The sequence below is a fragment of the Bombina bombina genome, chromosome 1 (genome assembly GCF_027579735.1).
Source record: "Bombina bombina isolate aBomBom1 chromosome 1, aBomBom1.pri, whole genome shotgun sequence".
NCBI lineage: Eukaryota > Metazoa > Chordata > Amphibia > Anura > Bombinatoridae > Bombina > Bombina bombina.
In genome coordinates this window covers 1,196,220,445-1,196,246,088 of record NC_069499.1, presented here as the reverse complement: position 1 = coordinate 1,196,246,088, position 25,644 = coordinate 1,196,220,445, and the positions used below count along the sequence as shown (strand labels likewise).

The 25,644-nt window shown below is 38.6% G+C and overlaps 1 protein-coding gene across 3 annotated transcripts in view; it reads right to left on the bottom strand.

The window, feature by feature from the left end:
• The window catches only part of NAGS (N-acetylglutamate synthase), a 65,410-nt gene extending 62,007 nt beyond the window's left edge, over positions 1-3,403 (bottom strand). Inside the window, exons 1-2 of one of the 3 annotated variants that reach the window (XM_053700107.1) lie at positions 3,221-3,403; positions 723-1,722 (exon numbers count right to left, since the gene is read on the bottom strand). In XM_053700107.1, coding sequence (XP_053556082.1) covers positions 723-1,061 — 339 coding nt within the window. In that variant the 5' untranslated portion in view covers positions 1,062-1,722; positions 3,221-3,403. The remainder of the gene's footprint in view (positions 1-722; positions 1,723-3,220) is intronic. The other 2 variants (XM_053700115.1, XM_053700110.1) reach the window with 2 other exon arrangements.
• Positions 3,404-25,644: the final 22,241 nt, after the last annotated feature.

Below are 25,644 nucleotides of genomic sequence, written 5' to 3'. Positions count from 1 at the left end.
AATGCAAGGGCTTTAGTCTAAAGAGTAGCACATTTGGAAGGGTAGTTCTGTGGCATAATGCTTTCCCATTCCAATGTTCTCCAAATATATTCACAGTAGTTAACAATTTAATCTGAAATTAATTATTAATACATTTAATTTAACTGTATATGCTACTGAAATTTTTTTATACAAAATTTGGTATAAATCCACATGCTTTTTATTTTACCTGTATCTGAGTTTGTCCTGAGATTTGCAAGAAACTGCTTTTGCTCAGCTAATTTATTTAGACAAGTATTAATTGTAAATTAAGTCATTAAAGAGACAGTAACATCTTGTAATAATTGTTTGAATATGTTTTGATTGCATTAACAACTTGTTTGTTGGAATTATTTTTCAGCCAAACTCCACCCACCATTTGTCTTATTTGAAGTAGTCAATCAGAACTTGTTACTGGAGTAAATGAGGCTAGAAGGGGTCATTATGTTAGCAAAATCTTTTCCAGTTCCTTATCTGATAATCTCTGCTGAAGCCACTTAGGGACAGATAAGTAGCAGGGTTAGGCTTGTGGATTCTGGCATGTGCTCTTCCAATTGTCAGAACTGGAAAATTTAATTTTATGACTTATTTCTTGCCAAGATGTTTTACTATATATGTGTGTGTCCTTTTAAAATATTTACTAGTTTAATGCTGCTCTCAGCTATTATTAGTGATACAATGAGGCCTGTGCCATAAAAGCTCACCTCTATAATAGCAAAAACCTTCTGATAGGCGGAGTGCATTTCCTGAAACTGGGCCAACCAATGGCGTGCTTCTCTTGGGGTGCCACCACAATCTCTAAGGAAGGCTCGGATATCCCTCCGTACCAATGAGCGGTCCACTAATGAGGAGCTACTGCCAGGTTTCTTAGGAGATTCCATATGGTCAGAAGATAGTTTGTGTTCCTTAATGGTGCCTTTGTGATCATTAGGCACCATAATTCCTGTGTGCTGCTGAGCAACTGATCCCCCTCCACTTGCCAGACTACTGAGGACCCTAGGAGCAAGGAAGGAGAAAGACGGAAATCTGCAGACAACTGCCATTGGAACCGTAACTAGTAGTCTGTTTTTAATCTCTCAAAAGGTCTTTGTTTTGGTGTTCTTATTCTCATCCAGCTCTTTCTTATCCCAGGTTTATTCACGTCCCCTTCTTTCTTTGTCCTCTATGGTCTCTTGTGCTCCCTCCCTTTATTTTCTCTGTTTTTAGCCTAATACCCCTTATTTAAAATGTATCTTTGCTGTCTAATTTCCATCTGTCTTTCCTTATTCACGTTCACTCTTTATCATTTCTCTTTTAAAATTATAACCCCTTACTCAAATATTATACTTGTTGTCTAATTTCTCTCTCCTTGTTTACAAACATTTTTTCTTCCCTTCTTTACTCTCTAACCTCACTTAAAACGTTTGTTACTTCTTATATTGTACTTTTCTCTCTTGAATTTCAACTCCTGATTACTTTTCTCCCTTTCTTTTTATTCCTTCTTTTCTTTTTCTCTGTAATTTGTACCCCCTCTCCTCTTCCTTCCTTTCCCTTTTATTCCACTAACACTTTATTTTCCACTATGTTATTTCATTACCAAACCCTCTCACTTTCTTTCTTCAAAAAAATGGTGTCTGTTGTATCTCTGCCACTACATCAGATTGATATAGTCAAGGTCACATGTGACGTCAGTTGCTTGGTTTGGCTGGATGGAATGGGTGTGGGCTGTAAGTGGTCAACAAGTGAGAAATGAGTGTGAAAAGCAGTATGGGTGATGTTTTGGAGACTATATAGGTGGGAGACATACAAATTTAGAACATAATCTGATAGTAAATAACAACTTTACACAAGGCTATATGCATATGATAAACACAGATAACGTAGATACAAAATATTCACCAACAGTAAATGAATGCTGTATATTTTTTTATAAAGCATAAATGCAACACTAAAGAAAAAACAACTTTTTTGTGTAAAATGAACCCCCGCACACTCTTTATATAAATCAAATATACATTTCCAAGTGCTTTAGATATATTTGCACGGTAAAGGAAAATTACTGGGTAAAGAACTAAAACAAGCAACAGTTCAAGCTTTCACTGCAAATAACCTTTTATTCTTGTCAGCATAAAACTGATAACAATTTTTTGTCAACAAAGATAAATCAGACAAGTTTGGGAAGTGATCAGTCACGAGTTCACAAATTCGGGGTCAAATTCTCTGTGTACATTTTGTATCATTTTGAGTATCTTTGGGTTATGACTTTAATGAAGTGGAAAGGTTTAGTGAGTAGGATTAGTAGATTTTTTTTCTGTAGTAATAATCCTCAAATATTTAGGTGGGTGAGATTTTATTCCTATTTTGGGCTAGATTAGAATTGGAGCGCTAAATTATTGCGCAATAATTAACCAGTTTATTGCAAGTGGCTGGTTATTGCTACCATGGCCTCTAGGTAGCAATTAGCGCTCCGAAAATTAACCAGAGATAAGATCTAAAAGTACCCCAAATGCCCTCAAAATAGAGGGCATTGTAGTTTTTTTTATAAAAAAAACATTTCTAGCATTTTTTTAATAAATAAAAACAGCACTAGGCAGTTTTTGGGCTTAAAAGTTGGTGGAAGTGGGGTGTTAGAAAAAAAAATGGCACTGAAAAGTACCTTTACATTGCGGTCTATGGGAACTGTGTGTTATGCTTATATAAATATATATTTATGTGTTAATATGTGTGTATATACACATATTAACACATAAATATATATGTATATATTCATATTCATATATATTTTAAAATGCTTCCCATCGCTGCATTACTTACCTCCTTCGCTGCACGAGGTTCTGATGCCGTCTGCAACAGCATCAGAACGAGGCTCCCATAGGAACCTATGGAAGCGTGCTCTCGTGAACACAATGCTTCCTAACAATGCGAATGTGAGCTCACGTTCTTATTGTGATTAGCTTGTAAGACCAGTGCACATTATCGTACGCTGGTATTGCAAAGTGGAGCGCTAATATTGCTTGCATGCAAACAATATTTAGAGCTCCACTTGTAATCTGGCCCTTTGTGTATTCCTCAATGTCTGTGCAGTCAATTTATTTATGCTAATGTTTAACCATCTCCATATACCACCTTTAATACAAAGTGCGCTAAAGTTAATAAAATTCACCTATAAAAACGTATTTTTTTCAGAAAAAAGCATGCTGAATTAATAAAGATGCATACTCACATCAGTATATTCAAGGAAGCAGCATCTATCTTGATCTTGTAACTGATTTGTACCTGCCCCTTGTTAAAGCCCCGGCCAAGTTGTAAGCTAAAGGACCATTAAACGCCGCAGTAGACTTGCATGACCGACAAGTGCTTAATAAAAAGGACAATGCAATAGCTCACGCTCTGAATTTTAAATGAGCAGTAGTTTTTTTTTTCTGACAAATTTCAGAATGTACCTGTGTCATGTCAGCTGTCCTTCAAAAAAATACTGGACAGCTAAACATATAACCGGGGGTGGAGGGGGGTGGAGTGGGTCAAGGGGTTTAAAGTGCAGTATGGCCTTGTGGCAGGGAAAAGGCACACACATATCTTAAATTTATTTTTATTATATATATATATATATATATATATATATACAGTATATACTGTATATATATAAAAACTCGTATCAAGGTCATTAACATATAAACACACACACATTATACATTTACTGTATATTATATATGTAGAGTGTGTGTGTATGTAAATATATATGTACACTAAATATGTATATTTATGTGTGTATGTATATATATATATATATATATATATATATACACATATACAGAGAGAGATATTTTATATATATTTTTATATTTTTTGTGGGTGATAACAATATAAAAAAGAGATTGTGTATACACATTTATATTTATATATATATATATATATATGTGTGTGTGTGTGTGTGTGTATGTGTGTGTATATTATACCTGTATATAAACACACACACATATATAACAATATAAAAAGGAGATTGTGTGTATATATACACACACACACATATATATACATACACACACATTATATATATCAGCCAATAGATCAGCCAATAGAATGCGAGGTCAATCCGATTGGCTGATTGGATCAGCCAATCGGATTGAACTTCAATCCGATTGGCTGATTGAATCAGCCAATCGGATTTTTCCTACCTTAATTCCGATTAATTCTATCAGTCAATCGGAATTGAAGGGACGCCATCTTGGATGACGTCATTTAAAGAAACCTTCATTCAGTCATCGGCCGTCGTCAGAAGAGGATGCTCCGCGTCGGGTGTCTTGAAGATGGAGCCGCTCCATCTTTCCTACCTTAATTCCGATTGGCTGATAGAATCCTATCAGCCAATCGGAGTTTGAGGGACGCCATCTTGGATGACGTCCCTTAAAGGTACCTTCATTCGGTGTTCAGGACGTCGTTGGAAGAAGATGGCTCCGCGTCGGCTGGATGAAAGATGGCTCCGCTCCGGATCATTGAAGATAGAAGACGCCGCTTGGATGAAGACTTCTACCGGATGGAGGACCTCTTCTGCCCCGCTTGGATGAAGAGTTCGGCCCGGCTGGGTGAAGACGGCTCAAGGTAGGGTGATCTTCAGGGGGTTAGTGTTAGGTTTTTTTAAGGGGGGTTTGGGTGGGTTAGAGTAGGGGTATGTGGGTGGTGGGTTTTAATGTTGGGGGGGGTTGTATTTTTTTTACAGGTAAAAGAGCTGATTACTTTGGGGCAATGCCCCGCAAAAAGCCCTTTTAAGGGCTGGTAAAATGGCTGATTACTTTGTAATCTAGTATAGGGTAGGGCATTTTATTTTTTGGGGGGGCTTTTTTATTTTATTAGGGGGCTTAGATTAGGTGTAATTAGTTTAAACTTGTAATTTTTTTTATTTTCTGTAATTTAGTGTTTGGTTTTTTTGTACTATAGTTTAGTTTATTTAATTGTATTTAATTTTAGGTAATTGTAGTTAATTTATTTAATTAATTTAATGATAGTGTAGTGTTAGGTGTAATTGTAATTTAGGTTAGGTTTTATTTTACAGGTAATTTTGTATTTATTTTAGCTAGGTAGTTATTAAATAGTTAATAACTATTTCATATCTATTGTACCTAGTTAAAATAAATACAAAGTTGCCTGTAAAATTAATATAAACCCTATGCTAGCTACAATGTAATTATTAATTATATTGTAGCTATCTTAGGGTTTATTTTACAGGTAAGTATTTAGTTTTAAATAGGAATAATTTAGTTAATAATAGTAAATTTTATTTAGATTTATTAAAATAATATTAAAGTTAGGGGGGTGTTAGTGTTAGTGTTAGACTTAGGTTTAGGGGTTAATAAGTTTAATATAGGTGGCGGCGATATAGGGGGGCAGGATAGGGGTTAATAAGTTTAATATAGGTGGAGGCGGGGTCCGGGAGCGGCGGTTTAGGGGTTAAACATTAATTTAGTTGCGGCGGGGTCCGGGAGCGGCGGTTTAGGGGTTAAACATTTAATTTAGTTGGGGCGGGGTCCAGGAGCGGCGGTTTAGGGGTTAATGAGTTTAATGTAGGTGGCGGCTGTGTAGTGGGGGGCAGGATAGGGGTTAATAAGTTTAATATAGGTGACGGCGGGGTTCCGGGAGCGGCGGTTTAGGGGTTAAACAATTTATTTAGTTGCGGCGGAGTCCGGGATCTGCAGGATAGGGGTTAATAACTTTAATATAGGTTGCGGCGGTATAGGGGGGGCAGGATAGGGGTTAATAACTTTATGTAGGGGGCGGCAGATTAGGGGTTAATATGTATAATGTAGGTGGTGGCGGGGTCCGGGAGCGGCGGTTTAGGGGTTAATATATTTATTATAGTTGCAGCGGGTCCGGGAGCAGCAGTTTAGGGGTTAAGAACTTTAGTTGCGGGGGGCTCCGGGAGCGGCGGTATAGGGGGTAAACAGTATAGTATAGTGTGAGTGCTTAGTGACAGGGTAGCAATAAAGCTGGGAAAAAGCCGAAGAGCAGCGAGATCGATGACTGATAAATAACACAGTCCGCTGCTCATTGCTCCGTACTTGGTGCGCGGCTTTTTGACAGCTTTATTGATAAATTTGGCAAGGGTATTCAGGTCCGCGGCAGCGAGGTTAAGCAAACTTAGGCGGGCGTATTGGGGCTGGCGAATGCAGGTAAGTACGGAGCTTAATAACTAGAAGCCTTTATCTGAATCATGAAAGTTTAATTTTGACTTCAGTGTCCCTTTTATAATCAATTGAGCCATATCAATTTCCAAAAAATTTACTTCTCTGTGCATAGAACAAACTCCAGTTAATGTAAGTAAGCTACAAAGCAAATTGATCATCTTAATGGTGGTGTGTTTTTTTGTTTGTTAATTTGCAGTACAAGTATTTTTGAAAAATACTACTTCTATTTCTTTCTGTTGCCTGTATCCTTTCCAAAATTCTTTTTTTTTCTTCTCCAGTGCAGTAGGCTGTACAGTTAATGAGGAGATGTGGAGCACTGCCCTTTAGAAATAACAGACACACTCCTGAGTCTCAGCACAGCCATCTTAGGAATTTTCTATAGTGGCACTCTATACAATCTGCATATACGCAGTTCATCTTTGTTTAGCCCAGATGCCAGGCAGGTGCAATGTATATAGAGTAGGTGGAACCGCTCAATACGTCACTACACAGCAGAAAGTGATGGGAAGGGGGCAGAGGGAAGATATAAAATTCCTGTTATTTCTATTTAAATATTGCTAAAAAAATGTTGGCCTTAAATGTAGATTAAGATCACGTAGCCAGATTTTAAATGTTTCTTTCTACCATAACTTTAAAGACATTATTAAACAAACTTATTAAAATGGGAGAAAAAATTGCTCTATAAAACAGTTTTCTCTAACTCTAAAAAAAGAAAATGTGAAAACAGTCATAGAGCAATAAAATAAAAATAATGAGACAACCTCATCAGCTGTGAAATAGCAAGATGCAGCCATGGGATGAGATTCGTCACAAGTGCCTCAGAATATTTAGGAATTACACATGCTAGGCCTACTTGTAGGTGAAATATTCCAACCATGCATCCTGAAATGGACACTGTCAGCCGCTAGGGGTGTGCATCTTCACTGGTCTCACGATTCAATTCGATTAAGATTATCCTGTCAATGATTCGATTCCGCGATGCATAACGATGCATCACGATTACTGCCCATGATTTTCATGAACTTGTTCTACAGGGAGTGCAGAATTATTAGGCAAGTTGTATTTTTGAGGATTAATTTTATTATTGAACAACCATGTTCTCAATGAACCCAAAAAACTCATTAATATCAAAGCTGAATATTTTTGGAAGTAGTTTTTAGTTTGTTTTTAGTTTTAGCTATTTTAGGGGGATATCTGTGTGTGCAGGTGACTATTACTGTGCATAATTATTAGGCAACTTAATAAAAAACAAATATATACCCATTTCAATTATTTATTTTTACCAGTGAAACCAATATAACATCTCAACATTCACAAATATACATTTCTGACATTCAAAAACAAAACAAAAACAAATCAGTGACCAATATAGCCACCTTTCTTTGCAAGGACACTCAAAAGCCTGCCATCCATGGATTCTGTCAGTGTTTTGATCTGTTCACCATCAACATTGCGTGCAGCAGCAACCACAGCCTCCCAGACACTGTTCAGAGAGGTGTACTGTTTTCCCTCCTTGTAAATCTCACATTTGATGATGGACCACAGGTTCTCACTGGGGTTCAGATCAGGTGAACAAGGAGGCCATGTCATTAGATTTTCTTCTTTTATACCCTTTCTTGCCAGCCACGCTGTGGAGTACTTGGACGCGTGTGATGGAGCATTGTCCTGCATGAAAATCATGTTTTTCTTGAAGGATGCAGACTTCTTCCTGTACCACTGCTTGAAGAAGGTGTCTTCCAGAAACTGGCAGTAGGACTGGGAGTTAAGCTTGACTCCATCCTCAACCCGAAAAGGCCCCACAAGCTCATCTTTGATGATACCAGCCCAAACCAGTACTCCACCTCCACCTTGCTGGCGTCTGAGTCGGACTGGAGCTCTCTGCCCTTTACCAATCCAGCCACGGGCCCATCCATCTGGCCCATCAAGACTCACTCTCATTTCATCAGTCCATAAAACCTTAGAAAAATCAGTCTTGAGATATTTCTTGGCCCAGTCTTGACGTTTCAGCTTGTGTGTCTTGTTCAGTGGTGGTCGTCTTTCAGCCTTTCTTACCTTGGCCATGTCTCTGAGTATTGCACACCTTGTGCTTTTGGGCACTCCAGTGATGTTGCAGCTCTGAAATATGGCCAAACTGGTGGCAAGTGGCATCTTGGCAGCTGCACGCTTGACTTTTCTCAGTTCATGGGCAGTTATTTTGAGCCTTGGTTTTTCCACACGCTTCTTGCGACCCTGTTGACTATTTTGAATGAAACGCTTGAATGTTCGATGATCACGCTTCAGAAGCTTTGCAATTTTAAGAGTGCTGCATCCCTCTGCAAGATATCTCACTATTTTTTACTTTTCTGAGCCTGTCAAGTCCTTCTTTTGACCCATTTTGCCAAAGGAAAGGAAGTTGCCTAATAATTATGCACACCTGATATAGGGTGTTGATGTCATTAGACCACACCCCTTCTCATTACAGAGATGCACATCACCTAATATGCTTAATTGGTAGTAGGCTTTCGAGCCTATACAGCTTGGAGTAAGACAACATGCATAAAGAGGATGATGTGGTCAAAATACTCATTTGCCTAATAATTCTGCACTCCCTGTATTCTATATATATATATATATATATATATATATATATATATATATATATATACTGATTGGTGCCTGCACACATTTGTCTCTTGTGATTGGCTAACTAGATGTGTTCATCTAGCTGCTGATTGGTGCCTGCACACATTTGTCTCTTGTGATTGGCTAAATAGATGTGTTCAGCTAGCTGCCTGTAGTGCAATGCTATCCCTTCAGCAAGGGATAACAAGATAGGGGAGCAAATTTGATAATAGAAGTAAATTGGAAAATTGTATCTTCCATCCAAATTATGAAAGAAAAGTGGGGGTCCCTTTAGGTGTTTCTATTATTTTTTATATTTTTATATAGTCAAATTAATTTATATGCTTCCACTAAAAAAAGGAACAAGATGTATTGCAAACTCTCTCTTTTAACTATATAGCTAAATCATCTCATTTTAGTAATACCTCCTATCTGACAAATAAAGAAGAAAATAGTGGTTTATATATACAAATAATAGGGGGGGATAAAATAGCATATAGAGATATTACATGTTTAAGAGAGCGTGGTTAGAAAATGTTGGTACATAAGAACAATTTTAACAATAAGAATGAATATATGTCCATATTACTTTTTTTAGTTTAAAAGTGCAATAAAGTTACAATTACCTTTTATGCTAGCTGCCAGGTGCACCCCTTTTGTTGGCTGCATCCAAATCAGGCAGATAGTACCCTATACTTTGATTATAAATGAAACAATTCAGTAGTTGGTTATTTAAAAGCTTTAATAATTATTTATTAGTGAAATCTGATTTCCTAAAACGATCATATGGAAAAACTACCACTGGAAAAGCCAGAAGTATACTATCAGGTGCGATTAATAAATGATTTGGCAGGTAACAGTGCACACACATGGATGGCATCTTTTTTTAGTACGCCTGTAGCTAGCGAAGATAAAAACTGCCTCTTAGACTTCTAGTCCTCCTTTGTCCCACTGTCAATCATATACTTACTTCCCCTCACAGCAGTCACAGCAGTCATACAAGGGCGCACTCCCGCAACAAACATTGGCAAGGAACAGTCAAAGATAACTACCATTGCGTTACCATGCTTGACAACATCACATATGCCTGGTATCCTATTGGTTGTCTTCATGACAGAAGGATGGCGATGACGAACCGGGTGCAGTTTCCGGAACTCACTCCTTCTACTACGAGCATGCGCTCTTGCCTATTGGCTGGAAAATTTGGAATTGCAGGAATTAGTGGTTCTGACCTGCAGATTGGCACTTGACGTTGCAATGACATCATTGACCCTGAATCAATTCGGATCTCCACTGCATCGATGCAGCATCATTAATGGCTGCATTGCGATGCATCTCAATTTCAATTATTTTTGGCACCCCTATCAGCCGCCCTATGTTGGCACCTGCGAGATTGACGAGACACCTTTTGTTCTATCCAGCAAGACTACGTTGCCATAACAAAATGGGCATGAGAATATTTGAGTACCACAAACTTAGGCTATACACAGACATGCACCAACAATTACACAAGGAAACACTTTTGTCTCCCATGTCACTGACAGACAAACTTCACTGCAAGCAATACAGACACCCACCTTTCCTGCATTTATATAACTCCCCTTTTAATGAGATCAGGTGCAAGTGTCACTTTACCTGGCTGCAAGGTAACATACACCGTAACTTATCACACAGCTGCTTTGTATTCCGCCCTTCCTCCAGCTACCACACATTCTCAAATAAAACAAAACCATTGTTATAGTAATATAGTTCTTTCCCCTCTCCTGCTGTCATATATTTTTCTCTAACTGTAGCTCCTCTCCATTTGTTGATGTTTGTCACTGTGAGTGTAGTAATGTACATTGTTTAGTTTTTTTATAAAGTCTCATTGTACGTTTTTTTATTGTATTTTACCCTTATGTAATGTACCTTTTGTATAGCACTGCGTAAAATGTTGGTGCTTTATAAATAAACAATAATAATACAAATAATAATACTGGTCCCACCAATATTGTCAGATATTACATCAACTGTAACACAACTCATGTAATATACCTTACAACTTGTAGGGTGTGCAATATGTCAGCAGGATTAAAAGTGCCCATAGTGATAGGTTCTTAGAATACCTTAGGGATATTTATAATGCAAAACACTTGACAAACAACTTTAGATTCTTTTACAAATGATTATTTGTTGAAAATCTTACCTGGTTATGCTCAGGAGCGGCACTACACTATTTACAAACTGGTTCCCTTCGGAAGTAATTGGAAAAGCAGCATCTCACAAAAAATATTCAATAAAATGGTATATTTTCAAACGGTGCACTGCTATCTGCAAAATATGAAATCTAAAATCTTAAAGTATACAACATTGGCATTGCATAAAATGTAGAGCATGCCCCTCTAAGATCTCTAATACATCCCATATTAGCCCATTGCAGACCTGATGCATCTTGCACCTGCAGCTCCAACTCCAAGCAAACTTTAATGAATTTAGAACACTGGGTAATATTCACTAACTGCTATCTGCAAACACCTCTCAATGTATCCACAGCAACATAGGTCAACAGCACCAAATCACAAGGAAAAAAAATTCTTGTCTTTCTTAGACTTGTGTGCGGCGAAAAAATTAGTTTCGGATGCATTCGTTTTGGATTCGTTCGGATTCATTCGGATTAGAATAAATTCGGATGTATTCGGTTCGGATTCGATTCGTAAATTCGGAAGTTCGGTATGTGTTAGGTGGGATGTGCTGTGTATTAGACTATTATGCACTGTGATATTAGGTGTAACCCATAGCAGAGTGATATAACCTAATATACAGTACAATACTAGTGTAATTGTGATTAGTCCATGGCCATCCGATTTATTCGTTAGATTAACGGATTTATTCGTTAGATTCGGTGCTACGGTAATTCGGAAATTCGATTTGATCCGAATCTCCGAATTTGACAAATTCGTCTGAATTTAAATTCGGAACAAAACGAAACGCACATGTCTATTCTTTATATCATTTATTGAACTTTTAGCTTGCACAAAGCATAAAGGCACACAGCAGCAAAAGCAACGTTTTGGGTTATTCACCCTTAATCATGCTAATACAGAACACTTGTATGCTGCTACTTAAATACCATATCCTTTAACCCTTACAACACCATTTACAAAAATAATTGTTAAAACACAGTTTACTGCCACCTAGTGGTCACAGTTTTATATAAAAAAAACTGATTTCCCCTGTAAAAACAAAACTGCTAATACATATAACTTTTAAATTTATCTCATATGATATGATACAATCATGCTATATGTAGCCTATTCAGAAACGTTTTTGTTACAACTTTTACTTATTTTCATCACAGAAATACTGTCATATCAATTTCCCTATTAATCCCCTTAGGGACTAACGTGTCCAATTTATAAATCCAAAGGGACTCCTTTCTCTTTAATAAGAGTTCCCTATTGCCACCTCTTCTCAGGGTCCCCACACTGTCAATGATTTGCCACCTTAACTGTGATATATTATGGCCTGCTTCAAGAAAATGACAGGCCACTGGGGCTTTCATATCACCACATCTTATGTTAGACCTGTGTTGGCTAAGCCTGTCTCTTATTTTTCTCACCGTCTCTCCTAAGTATATTTTTGAACATGAGCATTTTATTAAATATACAACATGTGTTGATTCACATGTATAAAATCCATTTATCTTAAATCTTTTGCCTGTATGAGGGTGGACAAATTCCTTACTTCTAATTACAGAATTACAACTAGCACAATTAAGGCATGGGTAAGTTCCATGGGTTTTAGAGGACATATATGTTTGTTGTTTATGTTTAGCTGGCCCTATATCATTCTTAACTACCAAATCTCTTATGTTGGGGACCCGTCTATAAGCCATAAGGGGATATTGTTGAAATGTACTAATATCCTTTTTACATTTTCTTAAAACATGCCAGTGCTTCTTCAGAAGCTGAGCTATTTCTTTGCTATATGGGTTATATTGAGTAACACATACAAGTATATCCCGTCTTTCATTGGGCTTATATGTTTTACCAACACTATCAGTAACCTTGTTTCTTTCTGACTCTACAAGTTTTGGTGGGTAACCCCTTTGGATAAATATATCAGCCATTTCATCTACTCTTAATTCCTTTATAGAGTTCTCACTCACTATTCTCTGGACTCTAATCATTTGGCTTTTGGGTAGGGAATTCCTAAGGGACTCATGGTGGAAACTCTCATATTTTAACAGGGAATTTCTGTAAGTGCTTTTTCTGTATATATCAATACTCCAACTGGCCGTTATCATATCCCTGTACACTTCTGTGTCCAGGAATGCTATTTTAATTTCACTGAAATTTAGGGTAAATTTTAAATCCTGTACTGCACCATTAAGTTGGTTAACAAAAGCCATTAGAGATCCAATGTCGCCCCACCACACGCCAAACACGTCATCTATGAAGTGCCACCAGGCTACTCCATACTGTAAGAATAAATTATTCTCATAGACAAACTTGTCCTCAAAGCAACTCATGAAGAGGTTGGTGTATGATGGGGCCACATTGGACCTCATGGCAGTTCCTTTCATTTGTAAATACCACATGTCACCAAACAAAAAAATAATTGCAGTATAAAATCAATCTCAGTAAATCTTCAATAAACTATAAATGTGCTGCACCATATGCATTAGTTTTAGCCATGGTTGTCATGGTAGCGCCAATACCACTTTCATGTTTTATTGACGTGTATAGACTGCTAACATCAAGTGTATATAGAATATACTTAGTGTTATCTAATGGTAAATGTTTAAGCTTTGTTATAAAATCATTAGTATCTTTAATATATGAAGTTGCTTTCATTACCTCTGGTTGAAGAATTTTATCCAAGTATACTGCTATATTACAGAAGACTGATTCTGTTCCTGCAACTATGGGGGCGGCCTGGTGGTCTATGGGGATCTTTGTGCACTTTCGGTACAGTATATATAATTGGGGGTTTTGGCCATTCAATGTATAAATATTGTGCAGGTTTCTTATCAATAATACCTCTAGTTAGGGCTTTGTCAATAGTCCCTTGTCAGCCCCCCTCACTACAATGTCCTTATTAAACAGTGTGGAAACTGCATTGCTTAGTTCTTTTAAAATGTTATGTTTAAATTTCCAAGATTTCTTTTTTACTTTTGATTTTAGTTTTTCCAAAGCACTAGTCACCAATTTCATGTATGTTTCAACACTGTTTTTATTACTGGTTGGTACAAAATTAGTTTTTTTATAAAGACCTGTTGCACTTAACGTTAGTGTTTCATTTCCTATGCTTTTATTAGTGATAAGTGCACTTGTCTTATCAGAAAAAAAGTTTTAAGTTTTAAAGTTCTAAAGAACCTAAACATGTCCTTTTCAATTTCAAAAAAGTTCACATCTCTGGCTGGACAGAATGAAAGTCCTTTGTCCAGCAGTTGGTACTCACTGTCCGTTAACGTGCAGGATGAGATGTTAATCACTGCTGATGCTTTTGATGTTTCTTTTGGGCTTTCTCCCTCCTTGGTCGATTTGGGCATCCCACCCCTTCGTTTGTGTTTGCGGCCTCCTCTTTGTGCAGTGGCATGCTCCCCTCATCGCTGAATCCTAAAAAACTTGATCCACTGGAGCTGTCTGGACTGATCAAACTCCGCTGGCCTTGTCTGACTTGCTGCTGTGACGAGTAGTTGCAGCCGGATCTTTTTTGTTGATTGGTATCCCTCCGCCGCCAGGTCCTACTTTCATTACGCCATCTGTACATATTCCCTTGGGCATAGTCCAATTCATCACGCTGGAACTTTTGCCTCTTATGATCTTGCAGGTATTTTTTAATAGCAGCAATTTTTTCATCTACGTCTTTAATCTTGTTGCTGAATTCATCTGCTGACAATAACTGCCTGAGCTCCTCCTGACTTGCGTCCACAATGACCTGTTGCTTGTCTATTTCTCTTTGCAGCGCTTCGGCTGTAAGTACAATTATGTCATAGGAACACTTATTAAGGATGGCTTCAAATTTCTGGCAGTATTCAGCATTATCTTTGAGAAAAGTAGGTCGGGTACTTGAAGCAGGCCATAATATATCACAGTTAAGGTGGCAAATCATTGACAGTGTGGGGACCCTGAGAAGAGGTGGCAATAGGGAACTCTTATTAAAGAGAAAGGAGTCCCTTTGGATTTATAAATTGGACACGTTAGCCCCTAAGGGGTTTAATAGGGAAATTGATATGACAGTATTTCTGTGATGAAAATTAGTAAAAGTTGTAACATAAACTTCTCTGAATAGGCTACATATAACATGATTGTATCATATCATATGAGATAAATTTAAAAGTTATATGTATTAGCAGTTTTGTTTTTACAGGGCAAATCAGTTTTTTTATATAAAACTGTGACCACTAGGTGGCAGTAAACTGTGTTTTAACAATTATTTTTGTAAATGGTGTTGTGAGGGTTAAAGGATATGGTATTTAAGTAGCAGCATACAGGTGTTCTGTATTAGCATGATTAAGGGTGAATAACCCAAAACGTTGCTTTTGCTGCTGTGTGCCTTTATGCTTTGTGCAAGCTAAAAGTTCAATAAATGATATAAAGACAATAATTTTTTTTCCTCATGATTTGGTGCTATGGACCTATGTTGCTGTAGAACCATTGTTGGATAAACAGCTCTCAAATTAAACATCTTTGAGGGACCTCTCATTGCTTATGAGACTTCTTATATCATCTTGCGAGAGGGGAGAGCTTTAGTCCCTATATTTCTTATTCACTAAAGTTCCCCAATCTCTCCATTCTTTAGTGGATCAGCTATAAGTGGAAGAGGTGGATGAGGCCGGTAAACTAGAACTGGAGAAATCTCTTACCTCTAGATTTAGAGTTCTGCGTTAGTCGTCAAAACCAGCGTTAGGGGCTCCTAACGCTGGTTTTGGCCGCCCGCTGGTATTTAGAGTCAGTCATGAAAGGGTCTAACTCTCACTTTGCAGCCGCGACTTTTCCATACCGCAGATCCCCCTACGCCATTTGCATATCCTATCTTTTCAATGGGATCTTTCTAACGCTGGTATTTAGAGTCTTGGCTGAAGTGAGCGTTAGAAATCTGACGACAAGACTCCAGCCACAGCAAAAAGCCAGGAGTTAAGAGCTTTCTGGGCTAACGCTGGTTCATAAAGCTCTTAACTACTGTGCTCTAAACTACACTAACACCCATAAACTACCTATGTACCCCTAAACCGAGGCCCCCCACATCGCCGCTACTCTATTAATTTTTTTTAACCCCTAATCTGCTGACCGCACACCGCCGCAACCTACGTTATCCCTATGTACCCTTAATCTGCTGCCCCTAACATCGCCGGCCCCTATATTATATTTATTAACCCCTAATCTGCCCCCCCCAACGTCGCCGCCACCTACCTACAATTATTAACCCCTAATCTGCCGACCGGACCTCACCGATACTATAATAAAGTTATTAACCCCTAATCCGCCTCACTAATCCTATAATAAATAGTATTAACCCCTAATCTGCCCTCCCTAACATCGCTGACACCTAACTTCAAGTATTAACCCCTAATCTGCCGACCGGACCTCACCGCTACTCTAATAAATTTATTAACCCCTAAAGCTAAGTCTAACCCTAACACTAACACCACCCTAAGTTAAATATAATTTTTATCTAACAAAATAAATTAACTATTATTAAATAAATTATTCCTATTTAAAGCTAAATACTTACCTGTAAAATAAATCCTAATATAGCTACAATATAAATAATAATTATATTGTAGCTATTTTAGGATTAATATTTATTTGACAGGTAACTTTGTATTTATTTTAACCAGGTACAATAGCTATTAAATAGTTAATAACTATTTAATAGCTACCTAGTTAAAATAATTACAAAATTACCTGTAAAATAAATCCTAACCTAAGTTACAATTAAACCTAACACTACACTATCAATAAATAAATTAAAAAAAATACCTACAATTATCTACAATTAAACCTAACACTACACTATCAATAAATTAATTACATAAAATACCTGCAAATAAATACAATTAAATAAACTAACTAAAGTACAAAAAATAAAAAAAGAACTAAGTTACAAAAAATAAAAAAATAATTTACAAACATTAGAAAAAGATTACAACAATTTTAAGCTAATTACACCTACTCTAAGCCCCCTAATAAAATAACAAAGCCCCCCAAAATAAAAAAATGCCCTACCCTATTCTAAAATAAAAATAGAAAAGCTCTTTTACCTTACCAGCCCTTAAAAGGGCCTTTTGCGGGGCATGCCCCAAAGAATTCAGCTCTTTTGCCTGTAAAAAAAAAACATACAATACCCCCCCAACATTACAACCCACCACCCACATACCCCTAATCTAACCCAAACCTCCCTTAAATAAACCTAACACTAAGCCCCTGAAGATCTCCCTACCTTATCTTCACCACGCCGGGTATCACCGATCCGTCCAGAGGAGCCTCCGAAGTCTTCATCCAAGCCCAAGCAGGGGCTGAAGAAGTCCATCATTGGGCTGAAGATGTCCATCATCCGGCTGAAGAGGTCCATCACTGGGCTGAAGTCTTGATCCAAGCGGGCGCTGAAGAGGTCCATCATCGGGCTGAAGTCTTGATCCAAGCGGGCGCTGAAGAGGTCCATCATCGGGCTGAAGTCTTCTATCAAGCGGCATCTTCAATCTTCTTTCTTCCGGCTCCATCTTCATCCCGCCGACGCGGAACATCCATCCTGACCGACGATTTCCCAACAAATGACGGTTCCTTTAAGGGACGTCATCCAAGATGGCGTCCCTCGAATTCCGATTGGCTGATAGGATTCTATCAGCCAATCGGAATTAAGGTAGGAAAATTCTGATTGGCTGATGGAATCAGCCAATCAGATTCAAGTTCAATCCGATTGGCTGATCTAATCAGCCAATCAGATTGAACTTGCATTCTATTGGCTGATCGGAACAGCCAATAGAATGCGAGCTCAATCTGATTGGCTGATTGGATCAGCCAATCGGATTGAACTTGAATCTGATTGGCTGATTCCATCAGCCAATCAGAATTTTCCTAACTTAATTCCGATTGGCTGATAGAATCCTATCAGCCAACCGAAATTCGAGGGACGCCATCTTGGATGACGTCCCTTAAAGGAACCGTCATTCGTCGGGAAGTCGTTGGCCAGGATGGATGTTCCGCGTCAGCGGGATGAAGATGGAGCCGGAAGAAAGAAGATTGAAGATGCCGCTTGATAGAAGACTTCAGCCCGATGATGGACCTCTTCAGCGCCTGCTTGGATCAAGACTTCAGCCCGATGATGGACCTCTTCAGCGCCTGCTTGGATCAAGACTTCAGCCCGATGATGGACCTCTTCAGCCCGATGATGGACCTCTTCAGCCCGATGATGGACTTCTTCAGCCCCCGCTTGGGCTTGGAGGAAGACTTCGGAGGCTCCTCTGGACGGATCGGTGATACCCAGCGTGGTGAAGATAAGGTAGGGAGATCTTCAGTGGCTTAGTGTTAGGTTTAGGGGTATGTGGGTGGTGGGTTGTAATGTTGGGGGGGGTATTGTATGTTTTTTTTTACAGGCAAAAGAGCTGAATTCTTTGGGGCATGCCCCACAAAAGGCCCTTTTAAGGGCTGGTAAGGTAAAAGAGCTTTTCTATTTTTATTTTAGAATAGGGTAGGGCATTTTTTTATTTTGGGGGGCTTTGTTATTTTATTAGGGGGCTTAGAGTAGGTGTAATTAGCTTAAAATTTTTGTAATCTTTTTCTAATGTTTGTAAATAATTTTTTAATTTTTTGTAACTTAGTTCTTTTTTTATTTTTTGTACTTTAGTTAGTTTATTTAATTGTATTTATTTGTAGGTATTTTATGTAATTAATTTATTGATAGTGTAGTGTTAGGTTTAATTGTAGATAATTTTAGGTATTTTTTTAAATTTATTTATTGATAGTGTAGTGTTAGGTTTAATTGTAACTTAGGTTAGGATTTATTTTACAGGTAATTTTGTAATTATTTTAACTAGGTAGCTATTAAATAGTTATTAACTATTTAATAGCTATTGTACCTGGTTAAAATAAATACAAAGTTGCCTGTAAAATAAATATTAATCCTAAAATAGCTACAATATAATTATTATTTATATTGTAGCTATATTAGGTTTTATTTTACAGGTAAGTATTTAGCTTTAAACAGGAATAATTTATTTAATAAGAGTTAATTTATTTTGTTAGATAAAAATTATATTTAACTTAGGTGGGTGTTAGGGTTAGACTTAGCTTTAGGGGTTAATAACTTTATTATAGTAGCGGTGAGGTCCGGTCGGCAGATTAGGGGTTAATAAGTGTAGGTAGGTGGCGGCGACGTTGGGGGCAGCAGATTAGGGGTTAATAAATATAATATAGGGGTCGGCGGCATTAGGGCTAGCTGATTAGGGGTACATAGGGATAACGTAGGTGGCGGCGGTGTACGGAGTAGCAGATTAGGGGTTAAAAAAATATGCAGGGGTCAGCGGGGGCGGCAGATTAGGTAGGGGTTAATAAGTGTAAGGTTAGGGGTGTTTAGACTCGGGGTACATGTTAGGGTGTTAGGTGCAGACGTAGAAAGTGTTTTCCCATAGGAAACAATGGGGCTGCGTTAGGAGCTGAACGCTGCTTTTTTGCAGGTGTTTGGTTTTTTTTCAGCTCAAACGGCCCCATTGTTTCCTATTGTTTTTGAAGCTGGCCGCGTCTGTAAGCACCGCTGGTATTGAGAGTTGCAGTGGCAGTAAATTATGCCTGTACGCTCCCTTTTTGGAGCCTAACGCAGCCCTTCTGTGAACTCTAAATACCAGTCGTATTTAAAAGGTGCGGGGGGGGGGGGGGAATACACGCGTGGCTAATGCACCCCTTTGGCCGCAGAACTCTAAATCTAGCGGTTAGTGAATTATTTATTCTGCTGTTTCTTGCAGTTTTTGTATCTGTATACTACTAGAGTCTGTTTTCTGTCCCATCTATTACTACTCTATCTATATTATCTTCTCTGTCATTTACCTTTCCAATTCCCCATTATCTATATTTCTTTCATACAGTTGGTGACGTTCCACAATCCATTACTCCTGAGAATTAATTTTCTCTACCACTACAAGGAGGCAAAGATTCACAAACCCCAAGAGCCCTATAAAACCCCTCCCACCTTACACATACCTCAGTCTTTACTTTGCCTCCACTGGAGGCGGTTGAAGAATGATGAGCATTTGATTCTTCAGAGAAAAGTTTTTTAAGTCTCTATTGATGCCCAGTTCCCCCTCAGAGTACAGTGCTTGTCAGAGGGATGTATATGGGGTATGCTTTGTCATTCTTTTTTCACCTCATGGGAAATTTTTCATAAACCTTCTATAATTGGTCGCAGGGAACTGTCTTTTGTATCCCTCTATGATCTACAATTTACTCCTATTCCTTAACCTTTTCTGATATGTTTCAGTACTTGTTTGGCTGTCTGCTGTGTATTTGCTGGTGGACAAGTGTCTATTAGTAAGTATCATTTATTAACATTTAGACACTCTATAGCTATGTAAAGGGCACTTTGTGTATATATATATATATATATATATATATATATATATATATATGCTAATATATATGGCCCTGGGACAGAATACTTTACATTATTCCCCTTGCTATTTTGCACGTGTTGGCTTTTTTTTACTTTTGCACTTTAGCTAGTTTACGCATATCGGGTTAGAGCACTTCGTCTTTGGCCATGCGCACGGCGCGTTTTGGTACACTAAATCCATTATAGATGTTAGGTTTTTTCACACTCGTTAAATTAATTGTGATGAGCATTATCTGCCCTTCGGATGTAATTTTGATGTCTTCTTTTTTGTTTTGCAGTCTGACTTAGTGCGCATTGTACCTGTGAGTTTATTTAAAAAGCTACATAGGAGGGGGTAAGTGATTTGCATGTCTCAAAAGATTTTAAAGGGGTTATAGTGTTTATTGCATTGCTTTGTCATATGCTATAATGGAGCAGTCTGATTCTTTCCCTAAATCTACCCGAGAAATTGAGTCCCCTAAACACCTTTCTACCATTATTAGGTGTGCTTATGATAAAAAAAGCTGAGGTGCCTTCTCCAGATAATTTATGTGACTCATGTTTAGAATTATTAATGAAATCAGACCAACCTAATGCTGTTTCTTTGGGTATTAATGCGCCTTTTGTTTGTTCATTACAGGAGAATATTAATAATGTTTTACCTACTGTGTAAAATTTTATCAAGGCTGCAATTTCTGAGGTGCTGGCTGCTCTCCAGACTTCAAACAACATAAAAGGTCAGTTTAGATTTTACCTTCTGCAAGGTTTATGTGTTTATGATACTGTTATCTCTTAAGATGGGGAAGTTTCCTCTGGTGATGAGGAATCTTCAGCTGATGTTGAACCTGATATTTCCTCTTTTTTGTTTCAAGTTGAACATATTTGTTCTCTTTTATAGGAGGTCCTTATTACTTTAAAGATCCTAAAGTTTCCAATGATAAGCCTTGTAATCATTTTAATTCAGTTTTTTAGACTGTTGTTAATCTCCAAGGTTTTTCCTATTCCTGATGCTGTCTCTGACATGATTTCCAGGGAATGATCTAAGCCACGTAATTTATTTACTCCTTCTGCAAGGTTTAAAAAGTTATATCCTTTACCTGCTGCTAATTTTGATTTGTGGGAAACTGTTCCCAAGGTGGATGGGGCCATTTTCACTTTGCCTACTACTATTTCTTTTGAAGAGACCCTTTAGATAGAAAATTAAAGTCTTTTCATAGAAGGGCCTTTTTACAAGTAGGGTATTTTCTCAGGCCAGATATTTCTATTGATGATGTGGCTGCTTCTTCAACTTACTGGTTGTCGAGTCTTTCAGAACAGTGTTCTGATGACTCTGCTAGTGCAGATCTTTTGGGTTTATTCAAAATTGCCAGTTCTTTTATTTGTGATGCTGTATTTTTATATTATAAAGATTCATGTCAAAAGCATGTCTTTGGCAGTCCTTGCCAAGAAAGCTTTATGGCTTAAATTCTGGTTTGGTGTCAAAATCCAGATTGTTATCTCTTTCCTTTCAGGGAAAGGAGTTGTTTGGTTCTGATTTAGATTCCATAATATCTACTGTTACTTGAGGTAAAGGGGATTCTTTTCCTCAAGACAAAAAGTCCAGAGAGAGATCTAAAGCTTCCAATGGTTTTTATTTCTTTCATCAGAATAAGGAACAAAACCGTTGACTCCTCAGCTTAGAAGCAAGGCACCTCTAGCTCAGTCTGGAGATCTAGTGCTAACTGTCAAAGCAGGGTAAGAAATCTTTCCCTACTACCAAATCTGCATGAAGGTATGGCCCCCAATCCAGAATTTCTGGTAGGCAGCAGGTTAAGCCTCTTTCAGGAGACTTGGTTTCAGTCTGTTTCAGATCCCTGGGTTCTAAATATAGTTTCTCAGGGATATCGGATACGATTCAGAACAAGGCCCCCCAGAGGAAGCTATTCAGACTATCCTGCCTTTCATTCTGCATGGTCATTTTATGTCCACAATAGATTTAAAGGATGCTTACCTTCATGTTACAATCAATTTAAAGAGACAATTTCCAGTTTCTGAGGTTTGCCTTTCTAGACAAGCATTTTCAGTTTGTTGCTCTACTATTTGGTCTGGCTACAGCTTCAAGGTTCTGGGTGCCCTTTTGTCTGTGATCAGAGCTCAGGATATTCCAGTGTTTCCATACTTGGACGACATCTACGTTCAAGCTCCGTCTTTTCCTTTAGCAGAATCTCACACCAACCGCTCTTCTTCAATAACATGGTTGGAGGATCAATTTTCCAAATAGTTCTTTGATTCCTCAAACAAAGATAACTTTTTTGGTTTTCAAATAGATTCTGTTTCCATGAGTCTTCTCTAACAGAGCAGAGAAGGTTAAAATTGGTGTCAGCCTTCAGTGAACCTTCAGTCTCTCTCTTTACCCTCAGTTGCTCCTTGTATGAACGTTCTAAGTCTTATGAGATTCTTTTCCTCAAGACAAAAAGTCCAGAGAGAGATCTAAAGCTTCCAGTGGTTTTCATTTCTTTCATCAGAATAAGGAACAAAACCGTTGACTCCCCAGCTTAGAAGCAAGGCACCTCTAGCTCAGTCTGGAGATCTAGTGCTAACTGTCAAAGCAAGGTAAGAAATCTTTCCCTACTACCAAATCTGCATGAAGGTGTGGCCCCCAATCCAGAAGTTCTGGTAGGGAGCAGGTTAAGCCTCTTTCAGGAGACTTGGTTTCAGTCTGTTTCAGATCCCTGGATTCATCCTTACTTGTGGGATATTCTCCTCCCCTACAGGAAGTGGCAGAGAGAGCACCCACAGCAGAGCTGCCTATATAGCTCCCCCCTTAGCTCCACCCCCCAGTCATTCTCTCTGCCTGCTTAACTGCTAGGAAGGGCAAAGAGGAGTGTGGTGACAAAAATGTTAGTTTTTTATTTCTCAAGCAAAAGTTTGTTATTTTAAATGGTACCGGTGTGTACTATTTACTCTCTGGCAGAAAAGGGATGAAGATTTCTGCAAGGAGGATGATGATCTTAGCACTTTGTAATTCATCAGGTTTCAGTCGGACAAAATCACGACTGTAGCTTATATCAATCGTCAAGGAGGATCAAGGAGTTCTCTAGCAATGATGGAGGTAACTAAAATAATCTGATGGCCAGAGGATCACTCTTGCCATCTCTCAGCAATCCACATCCCAGGAGTAGTGAACTGGGAGGCGGATTTCCTAAGTCATTAGACTTTTCATCTGGGGGAGTGGGAACTCCATCCAGAGGTATTTGCCCAGCTGATTCAGCTATGGGGCACACCAGAATTGGATCTGATGGCGTCCCATCAGAATGCCAAACTTCCTCGTTACGGGTCCAGGTCCCGGGATCCCAAGGCGGTACTGATAGATGCTCTTGCAGTGCCTTGGTCCTTCAATCTGGCCTATGTATTTCCTATCCTTCTACGTCAGGTTGCCAGAATATAGCAGGAGAGAGCTTCGGTGATTCTGATAGCGTCTGCGTGGCCACGCAGGACTTGGTATGCAGACCTAGTGGACATGTCCTTGGTTCTACCATGATCTCTGCCAATGAGGCGGGACCTTCTAATCCAAGGTCTGTTCACGCATCCAAATCTACAAGCAGTGGTGCCTTCCGTTTAAGGTCCCTGTCTTGTCCCTCCCTTCATCCGTGTCCTAAAGCTTTGGTATTGGTATCCCACAAGTAAGGATGAATCCGTGGACTTGATACATCTTACAAGAGAAAACATAATTTATGCTTACTTGATAAATTTATTTCTCTTGTGATGTATCAAGTCCATGGCCCGCCCTGTTTATTAAGACAGGCATATATATTTTTATTTTTAAACTTTCAGTCACCACTGCACCCTATAGTTTCTCCTTTTTCTTCCTAGCCTTCGGTCGAATGACTGGGGGGGTGGAGCTAAGGGAGGAGCTATATAGGCAGCTCTGCTGTGGGTGCTCTCTCTGCCACTTCCTGTAGGGGAGGAGAATATCCCACAAGTAAGGATGAATCTGTGGACTCGATACATCACAAGAGAAATAAATTTATCAGGTAAGCATAAATTATGTTTTCTCAGGGATATCGGATACGATTCAGAACAAGGCCCCCCAGAAGAAGCTATTCAGACTATCCTGCCTTTCATACAGCATGGTCAGTTTATGTCCACAATAGATTTAAAGGATGCTTACCTTCAGGTTCCAATCAATTTACAGAGACCATTTCCAGTTTCTGAGGTTTGTCTTTCTAGACAAGCATTTTAAGTTTGTTGCTCTACTATTTGGTCTGGCTTCAAGGTTCTGTGATCAGAGCTCAGGATATTCCAGTGTTTCCATACTTGGACGACATCTGCGTTCGAGCTCCGTCTTTTCCTTTAGCAGAATCTCACACCAACCGCTCTTCTTCAACAACATGGTTGGAGGATCAATTTTCCAAATAGTTCTTTGATTCCTCAAACAAAGATAACTTTTTTTGGTTTTCAAATAGATTCTGTTTCCATGAGTCTTCTCTAACAGAGCAGAGAAGGTTAAAATTGGTGTCAGCCTTCAGTGAACCTTCAGTCTCTCTCTTTACCCTCAGTTGCTCCTTGTATGGACGTTCTAAGTCTTATGATTGCAGCTTGAGATGCAATTCCATTTGCTCATTTTCAGATGAGACGTCTTCAGCTTTGTATGCTTTGTCAATGGTGCATAGATTATACTTAACTGTATCAAAGGATATTTTTGTTTCCCAATACAAGTCAGTCTTTGACTTGGTGGCTGGATCATCAGTTTATTATTCTGGGGACTTCTTTTTCTCATCCTACCTGGACTGTGATCACTATAGAGGCAAGTCTTTCAGGTTGGGGAGCTGCTTAGGGGTCTTTGAGAGCACAGGTAATTTGGGATCCTCGGGAGGCGAGGTTACCTATAAATGTTCTAAAACTCCATTCTCAGGGCTGTTCAAGCTTGGCCTCTGTTGAAAAGAGAGTCCCATCTCCATTTACAGAGAGACAATGTCAAAGCAGTGGCTTATGTCAACCATCAGGAAGGAACACATAGTTCGATAGTTATGAGGGAGGTGTCTCCAGGGGTGAACAACTGGGAAGCGGGCTTTCACTGTCATCAATCTCTACATCCAGGGGAGTGGTCTCTTCACCAGGATGTGTTCATTCAGATCTTTGGGGTCTCCCAGAGATAGAGCTGATGGCCTCTTGTTTGAACAACACACTTCCCAGGTACTTTGCAAGGTCCAGGGATCCTCAAGTAGTTCCTTGGTCATTTAATTGCTTGCTTATCTGTTTCCTCATCTGAGACTTCTACCCAGAGTGATTTCCTAGATAAGCCTATAGAAAACTTCAG